Source organism: Kryptolebias marmoratus, linkage group LG24 (assembly GCF_001649575.2).
Source record: "Kryptolebias marmoratus isolate JLee-2015 linkage group LG24, ASM164957v2, whole genome shotgun sequence".
Taxonomy (NCBI): Eukaryota; Metazoa; Chordata; class Actinopteri; order Cyprinodontiformes; family Rivulidae; genus Kryptolebias; species Kryptolebias marmoratus.
This window is the reverse complement of record NC_051453.1, coordinates 17427229-17436076: the sequence shown is the minus strand read 5'-3', so window position 1 is coordinate 17436076 and position 8848 is coordinate 17427229. Positions and strand designations below refer to the sequence as shown.

Genomic DNA, 8848 nt, shown 5'->3' with positions numbered 1-8848 from the left:
TTCTCTCATTGCAAAAATAATTGAGCTAACACGCTCTGTTATTTGGCTGCAACACTTTCAGAAGGTCTTCATGTCTTCCCCAATGATGTTACACATGTTTTCAGTTTGATTTTTCATCTTTTTTTTTTTTTTAATGGACTGTTTTGGGTATTTGATCCCAAACCAGCTGGACTTTACAGCTAATTATAGACTGACGCTGCTCCAGTCGTTTTTATTTTTTAGGAGGGACCAGGGACGTCCCTCAGCAGGTTTACAACGCAAAATGGGTTCATGTCTCATGTAAATAGCTCAATATTCTCAAACTTGGGTAAAGAAATCAGCCTGGATCATTTTTTTCACTGTTTAGCATCTAGACAAGACATCATTAGTAAATTTCTTGATCCCTATTTTAAGTATACAGTTCTGAGTAACAGTTGCATTTTGAGGAGATTATTACCAGCTGGATTGGGTCTTTCTAAATCCTATATTCAGACTTGACTGAGAAATTCTCTTTTTTAAAAATAGGGAAGGTTTGATGAGAGCACAAACCCCCTGTCAGTACAGAAATGTGTCTTAGTTTAGCTACAATAATGAGGCGCCACTTGTCAAATACATGACGCAGCTTCCAAAGTCCGTTATAATAACAGAGTTCCCCGTTCTGTTTTGTTCCAGTTCCTTTAATTTAGCTTAACTCTGAGTACAGTTCACGATCAAGGAAACTTTGCAGACAGTCACTATAAGAAACCTGCTACGTTTTAAACTTACAGCGTGGATATTCCAAGTCATTTATAGGACCAAGTGAACAGTCTTGTGTTTGTCACAAATTTTCCTAAGGTGTTTTCTGTTAGAGTCCTAACAAGGCACAACTGTACCGTTCACACAGGAAAGGACCCTTGAAGATGTGAGACTCACAGTCAAAAACATGGACAAGTCATTAGCGTGAGTATTGTACCCTGGGATGGTTTCCAACATTCTGATAGAAAGCTAATGGCAATAAATCACAACTTTTTCTTTGCCGACAAAACTGATCGAACCATTTCAGTCAGCTGCAAGGAGCGTTGAACAGCCGTGAGAGGGAGATAAGCAGTCTGAGGAGGCAGGTGGATACGTGTCAGGAGGAGCAGGCTGCACTCAGGAGAGACAAAGAAGTCCTCATCAGAGAGAACAGGAGGCTGCAAGATGACCTGGCCACAATGACCAGGGAGAACCAAGTAATTAGTACACTTGACTTCCCTAGAACGGGTGGGCTTTTGTCATATGAGGAGAACAGAATGTAAATAACCGGAGCGTCCTGTGCTTCTCTGTTCAGACTGTGCACGCAGAAATGGAGGAGGCTTTGCACGAGAAGGACGAGCTGAAGTTGAGGGTCCACTCGTACATTTCTGAAGTGTCCAGAATAGAGAAACTTATGGCCACGAAGGTAAGACGGTGTCACTCTGGTAGCTCTGCTCATGTGTGCTTGTATACCGCACCTGTACTCTTCGAGAGAGGCTCTGCTGACTGCTGAGAGTTGGCCTCCAGGAACAGGAGAACAGGGACTTGCTGGAGAGATTCCGGACGGCCCACTCCGAGGTGAAGGTGCGGGAGCAGAAGCTGCAGCAGGCCGAAGGTCTCAATAACTCCATCCGCCTGGAGCTGCTCTCCACGGACTCAGAACGCAGACAGCTCCGAGATACAGTCGGACAGCAGGACCGAGAGATCCAACAGGTGAGGCATAAGATGAACACCTAATGAACCCGCTCCCACAAGTAAGACGGCGATAATGTTTTTGCCCGTGTCTGCGTGTCTCATTAACCACTGGACAATGACTTCCTCAAAAAGTAATCATTAGATGTACATCTACAACTCATTTATGTTTGGAGTCCACCAACTTCAAGATGGCTGCCACAGCTAATCAACCGTAGCCAACACAAAAATGGCTATGACCTAATCGAGCACTAACACACCTTGGAAGATCTCACAGCATCACATGAGACTGCAAATAACATAATTTTAGATCCTTTAGTTTAAAACTCTGGCATCAAAGGCGGTGGGCGATTATATGTTAGGCCTTTAATTTGGTGAATGTTTTTCTTTTTATAATTATTTTTACTTCGGCGTCTTAATGTTGTGTTATTATAATGTTCCCTGTTCGTCTAAGCACACCCAGGCACTGCAGGCTTACAAAGCCCAGATTTCCTCTCTAGTCCGTGGGATGTCCCTAACAGAGAAGGAGCTACAAACGGCGCAGGAGGAGAAAGCTGCTCTCCTCTCGGATCTTGCTTCCATCAGGGAGCTCTGTGTCAAACTGGACTCCGGAAAGGAGCTCACTTTACGCCAGCTCACCTCCAAGAGCATGGACCTCGAGAGGGTGAGGCCCGCTCTGGGTTGGACTTGTTTTGTTGCGTTCCCCGAGTGCGTCTGAGCTGTTTCTGCAGCTGGAGTTATCCGTCTCGTCACAGATTCCGCTCTCCCGTTCTCAGGTCACTGGAGAACTGGAGGATGTTCGCTCGGAAGTGGAGGTCCTGAAGAAGCAGCTCGCCAGCGAGAGGCTAACTGTGCGTAACCTAGAGGCGCTTCTCTCCACCAACCGGCAGAAAGAGTTTCAGACGCACCTGACCGCCAGCGAGAGGGAGTCGGAGCTGAAGGTCCTGCGTGACAGGCTCGCTCTGGCCGACAACAAAAAGTAAAAAAAAAACCCGACCAAATCCAGTTCATTACGCTGGGGTCAACCTAATAAAATCGAACTTCTTCAAAGGAAGTTTGTTGAATCGTTTTTTTTTTTTTTGTACATTTGCAAAAAAGTGCAGAGCATACCAGAGAGGTGTCCCAGCTCCGTGGCAGAGTGTCTCAGCTGCAGACAGAGATGGACGTCCTGAAACGGCAGCTCACCTCCGAGCGCTTTGAACGGTGAGCTCTCTGAGATCTACACTCAACATATGGGTTTTGTCTTTATCAGTAACCTGCTGGCAATTTAACTGCACTTAGAACAGATCATAAAGAAGACATCGGTTTTATTTTATTATTATCTGTCATCAGGCTGGAGCTCAGGAAGGAACTAGTTTTGAATCGGACTGATAAAACAACCCAGTTTACTGTCACGCAGAATCAATCGTGTCTTTTGTTAATTTGGAGTTTGATAGATTGACGTGTGACCTGCTCTTGTGGAAAATCCAGAAAATTCCAGCGTACAAACTTCTGATTTGTAACGCTGGTTAATGAAATGTGAATTTATTGTGATGTAAAACTAAGGTTGATGCACAAACAAAAAATCCTACCTGTTAAAGTTTTTAAGACATGTTTAACCTGAAAGATATGATATGAACCGATTATCAAAAAACTATTGCATGAACATAGTTCATAAAGGCACTCGTTGTAAAATATAAAGTCAAACAGAAAAGGGGTTATTCTGAATTTTATCAAATGGTGCAGTTTGAAAGTTTACTCCAGTAGTTGTCCAGGTTTATTCATGAGCAATTCTGAGTGTAAACAAAGCACTTTTATCTGCATAAATATGTAAATATGTACCAATACATCAAATTTGTCAGACTCTGGATACCAAACGACTCTTCCATAGACGCCTCAACCGTTGACACATTTTCAACACTTCAGATGTTTTTGTAGGTAAACAAACACAGGTGGTAGTTGGCAGCCGGTCACTAATTTAACCTAAAAAATTTTAATTTAAGGACAATAACTGTCAATATAACAGTTTGATTTAGTTTCTTACTGTATTTTTTTTAACCTTTTTAAAGTATCATGTAACTGTGTTGCTGCTCAGCAAACACGAACATCTGTTGCACCTCTGTCCCCAGGGAACGAGCGGTTCAGGAGCTGCGCCGACAGGGTTTGTCGTTCTCGTCGCCCCTCAGCGCCTCCAGCGGTTCCCGACAGAACGCTCCGTTCTCCGAGCTCTCGACCGCTCCGCAGACAAGTCCGTAGACGACTTGGCCCTGACTCAAGTTTCTAGCTCCAGTGTGCCTTGACGAGGTTTAGCTTTTGTTTCGTTCAGCGTGCTGAAATCTTTGTTTTTCTCTCCTCTTTTTTTTTTTAGGAGCATTAGCTTCAAGGAATAACGACTAAAGATGACTGAAGTTGCTGCGAGTCAGAAAACACTGGAAACGTAGGTGTGGACTTGAAACGTAAAGACTTGACAGGCATGAAGTGGCCTGTAACATACCTCAGTCCTGTCAGTGACTCAGGATAAGACAAAAAAAAAAGCACCATTTTGGCTATTCCTTTCTAAAACACCCAACCTCTCATGAATTTTACTCACTCTGTCAGTACAATGTAATGCCACTGATAAAAATCAGCTTGTTTTTGTATGTATATGTATTTTTTAAAACATTTCTAACGTCACACACGGCAGGAAAAATGTTTGGTATCCAGCAAATTTTGTGTATAATGCTTCATACTTACGTTTTTTATATATATATATATATATATATTTATTTATTTTTTTAAACAATTAAGTTATTTACAAAATAAAGAGTAAAAAAATTCAACTGGACAAGCGTACATGATAAAATATGAATTTCAGTTTTATTAGAAAAAAAATAGTAATAGAAAAGGTCGGCGCAAATAAAATAAAAATATATGGTGCGTGTTTTAGCCTGCTAAACCACAGAATGTTCACTGAGGTCATTAAACATTTACCTGTTTCAAGGTCTGCAGTAGATTAATGATTCAATCATTATTTTATACTTTATTTAGTGTAACAGCTCCTCTAATGTGGCTTTGGATAGCCCTTTTCTTTTAGGTTTTTCAAGCTTTAGTGGTTTTGAACTCTTTAACACGCAGACATCTCAAGTAAAAACGTTTAAGAGCTCTCAAAATACTGTTTTCTAGGAGTAAAAAATAATACAAATCTCTAAAAAGAAACTACAAAATGGCACTTTTTTAATGTCTGCAGTGTTCAGTGGTTGTGTTGGGGAGTTGGTACGCAAATAGGGAGAAGTCTAAAATATATTTTGGCAAGAGTTCCCTGAGTAGTTTCTGCGGCAGTGTGCATAAGTAATAGTGTAACGTTTCCGTGGTGACGGGCTTGTACCACGTTTGCCTCACTGGGAAGTGAACAAAAGGAGGCGCCTTGATGCGCTGGAGCACATACTCTGCGTCCCTTTCCAGGTGCTCGTAGGAGCCGATGAAATCATAAGAGATGGCACAAGGTTGGCACAAGTTGTACATGGGCATCCAGTGCTCATTCATGTGCTCCACGTCCTCGTCCAGCAGGTAACGGACGAACTCCCCAAAGGTCACATCGTCTCCTGTCACAGATGGATCCTTGGCCCGGCCCTTTCTGTACCGCTTTATGATCTCCACCCCGTACTTCTTCTGGTAGGACTCGATCTCCCCGAACTTGTTCCTGTACGCAGACAGCAGGCGCTCCATGGGCTCCCGCGCGAACATGAACTTGAAGTAGTGCGCGAGTCTGTAGCGAATCTCGTCCGGCTTCAGGGAGGACAGGAAGAGCAGGTCGCTGCGGTGGTCCATTTTGATGCTGACGTCCACGCTCTCCAGGGCTCCGCTCAGCACCTTCAGAACCCTCTTCCAGTTGGAGCAGGCCACTTTGGGGACGTAGCAGTAGAGGAAGCGGTACTTGTCGTTCACCAGGACGTGCTGCAGCAGCGTCTTCCTCTGGGGGGGGCTCAGGGACCAGATGCTGTGGGGCATGTTCCTCTGGCTGCACATGGCCCTGATGGTCCGATTGCGGATCTCCTGGAGGATCTAAATGAACAGAAACCAGTAACTTCAACATGCAATCCACCAGTTTTATCTGTAAAGATTAATTTTAGTTTGGTAAGTATTCACCCCTCTAAGTTCTGAGAAATATACTGTCCAATTGAGATTTTAGTCATTTTTACTTGAATTCACTATAAAAAAGTTGCATTATAGAGGGCTTTAGGTGGCGGGTTAGAAGGAAGCAAATGTTGTGTTTTTAACTAGAAGCTGCAAATTAAATAAGCCTAAATGTAACGTGATCCAAATTTTAAGCCTTGTGGGAATATTACTGCTACTACGTTAATATAATAAACCTTAGGAGGGAGGGGGGTATATTCCGCTGAATGTTTATTAAATATCAAAGCTTATTTTCAGATTTGAAGTGTGACAAAGTGAAAGTGGTGTTAAGTTTCCAACAGAGTCATGACCATCCACCCACTCTCAGCGGGTTGGTTTACCTGGGACTCCACGTCCTCTCCACCTGAACCCTGTTTCCCGGCCTGCCTGATGAGGTCCAGCCGCTTGCCGTCCCCTCTGGGCGAAGGCGTCTCCATGCTGTTCAGCATTCCTTTCTCTATCATCAGCAGCAGGCCTCCGGAGGCGACGATCACCAGGAAGGTTAGCACCGAGGGCAGCACGGCGGAGCTGCGGCGCGCGGAGCCCGGGCTCACGGTGCTCCTGGAGCCCAGAACCGAGCTGCTCCGGACTCCGTCGCTCCTTTTCCGCCCGTGGTCCGGCCTGCGTGGAGGCATACTTCAGGTCCAGCTCGTCCGTCCGCCGGCTGCCAACTTTTACAAGTCAACCCCGGGTACGTAGGAAAGTTTCCGCTTAAAAGCCTTACACGTACCCACACTTCTGTTCAAAGAGTTGTATGTGACCACTTCCTATTTGAACTGTCAGAATAAAACCCTCGACTTCACTCTTTTGTTTTAAACGAATGTGTACATTTGAGAAAAAAAATCACTTTATGTGACGATGAGTGAGAAGTACTTACATATAATCATAATTTCTTCATTCTTTTTTTTTTAACGCAGTTCATTTTAATTTCCGCTTACTACATAAAAGCGCCGGTACTTTCAAAATAAAGTAACTTGTGATGCGTTTCAGCACCACAAGCAGACTAATTTATAAACACGCATTATTTTAATGATAAAATAAAATGTTAAATGTGTGCTCCCAGTCATATTTTTGTCTGACTGAATGACTAACATTTGGTAGACCGAAGAAGCTGATAAACACAGCGGTCTTCAACATGTCCCTATGCCCGCTGGGAAATGTAGTTCAGTCCGCTTATTCTCGTTTTTTATACGCACCGATGTCCTTTAACACTTTTTGAATTGAAATCTAGTTTTACACTGCTTTGAGATAAAGTTTTATTCAGATCTTTATAAACAGTTCCTCTGAGCAGTGTAGCCCATTTGATTGTTTGTTTTTCTCACTACAGATCCTTGTATATACAGTCTGTCTCATCCACCCAGCCAATAATAAAATGGTGACAATGTTTTACACATCAAAACTCTGATTTACAACCAAGCCAAAACCATCATAAGAACGACATTTTTATGTCCAGGTTCAGGACAAACTTATTTTAGTGAATCCTGTGTGGACACACTTCTCTACGCAACCAAAAAGACACCTGAACCTTCCCGTTGTGGTCATCTGCACACACCTTTCTGAGGAGGAAACTAGAGCCCGGGCTGCTCACTGCACCACACGGTTACAAATGTGTGACAAGACTGACAGCATAATCTGTAAACTGCACTTTGGCTCCAGATCTCACAGATCTTCACTTTGTTTTATTTAACATGCACAAAACTAGCATGAAAACTGAAAAGAAATGACCGACATATTCTCACTAACCAAATAAGCAGCAGGTTTGCACCCATGACCTGGGAACAAGTGATTGATTTATCATCACTGTAGGAAAAATGGCAGGTTTGAAAAGTCAAATATGAACCTGCATACTTGCAAATATGAAGCCTAAATGTGTTTTAACCCTTTTCCACTTCAGATTCTTTGGAAATCATTCTTTCCAGATTAATGAAGAACAAGTGTCTCTTTAGATTTTTTTTTTTTTTGCTCATATCTGTTTGCTTTGCATTTTGTAAACCAGGGTGTAACTTCTAGCAAGTTGAATCGAAAACAGATGGATTTCTTTTTTTTTTTTTTTTTTTAATCCTTGAAGACGTTTCACTTCCCACCTGAAGAGCTATCTTAGTTGCAGCGTGCAGAGATCTACCTAAGGTTTGGGATAATGCACTTCTCAGTTTAGAACTGAGAAAGATCCAAAAAGATTATCTTTACAAAAATTGGAGAAGTGTACCACAGATGAAACCATAAAACCTTGAGTCGAGCCATTTATCTCTTAAATGACAATTTAAAGGTCTATAAACACAACCACTCTGTCAACTTTAGTTAAATCAATAATCCTGCTGTGAAGATGATCATTATGTGAAGTAGGGCTGTGTGTATTAGAAAAAACATTCAATGTGCAATAGTATTGTTTAATATTGTAATGTTTATCTGTCTAGCTTTAGGAAAACATCTTATGAATCACTAAACAGATTTTAATGAAACCTCCAGAAAGTATCTTTGGCTGTACATACGACTGTTTAACTTTTAGAGCCAGCCCAGTTAAAAATGTCCGATTGTAGTAAACATGAAATGGTTATAAGTCAGCCAATTTTACAGATACCGAACAAGGAGTTGGTGTGGTAGTAGCCGAGCATTGTTCCCAACAAGTTGCGCGACATTTGTTTAAAATCTTGGCATTAACTTGGAGTGAACCTTCTTTGAAAATATCTCATGAACCACTGGACATATTTTAATGAAACTCTCAGCAAATCAATATTGGCTGTACCTCCACAACTGATGAACGTTTTGGAAACTCATGTCAAGATGGCTACCACAGCTATACAATCTCAGCCAACCGAATAATGACTATAAATCGGTGCATTTTACAGCTATTGAGTTCAAATTCAGAGTGGTGGTAGCTGAGAGTCATTTACAGCACAGCAATTTAAGTAATCCCTTTACACTTACTATTTTTAAGGTTTGACTAAAATTGCTATATGATCTCAGTTTAAAGCTAGGATGAAAGGTGGTGGGCGATATGCATTCAATCAACGAATGCTAAGCCTTTAATTTGTATTTTGATTCAATTATTGCT

General features: G+C 42.1%; 3 protein-coding genes across 4 annotated transcripts in view; 2 read left to right on the top strand and 1 right to left on the bottom strand.

Annotated features, from left to right (window-relative positions):
- cep135 (centrosomal protein 135) overlaps positions 1–4463 on the top strand; it is a 10198-nt gene extending 5735 nt beyond the window's left edge. The window contains exons 18-26 of the mRNA XM_017428744.3: positions 863–918; positions 1022–1190; positions 1289–1399; positions 1501–1686; positions 2120–2329; positions 2442–2644; positions 2764–2868; positions 3774–3892; positions 4013–4463. Coding sequence (XP_017284233.1) covers positions 863–918; positions 1022–1190; positions 1289–1399; positions 1501–1686; positions 2120–2329; positions 2442–2644; positions 2764–2868; positions 3774–3892; positions 4013–4041 — 1188 coding nt within the window. The 3' untranslated portion in view covers positions 4042–4463. The remainder of the gene's footprint in view (positions 1–862; positions 919–1021; positions 1191–1288; positions 1400–1500; positions 1687–2119; positions 2330–2441; positions 2645–2763; positions 2869–3773; positions 3893–4012) is intronic.
- Positions 4464–4729: 266 nt separating this feature from the next.
- chst14 (carbohydrate (N-acetylgalactosamine 4-0) sulfotransferase 14) lies at positions 4730–5649 on the bottom strand. Its single transcript, XM_017428757.1, has 2 exons — positions 4985–5649; positions 4730–4745 (listed from the first exon to the last, which is right to left on the bottom strand). The coding sequence occupies exons 1-2, from the start codon at positions 5647–5649 to the stop codon at positions 4730–4732; spliced, it is 681 nt and encodes a 226-aa protein (XP_017284246.1).
- A 489-nt stretch (positions 5650–6138) lies between these two features.
- The window catches only part of cracd (capping protein inhibiting regulator of actin dynamics), a 28687-nt gene continuing 25977 nt past the window's right edge, over positions 6139–8848 (top strand). For both annotated transcript variants that reach the window (XM_017428777.3, XM_025008714.2), the window contains exon 1: positions 6139–6487. In XM_017428777.3, coding sequence (XP_017284266.1) covers positions 6187–6487 — 301 coding nt within the window. In that variant the 5' untranslated portion in view covers positions 6139–6186. The remainder of the gene's footprint in view (positions 6488–8848) is intronic.

Excerpts from the sequence above, each read along its gene's own strand:
- chst14 (XM_017428757.1), bottom strand. The coding sequence starts at position 5,649 with ATGTGCAGCCAGAGGAACATGCCCCACAGCATCTGGTCCCTGAGCCCC.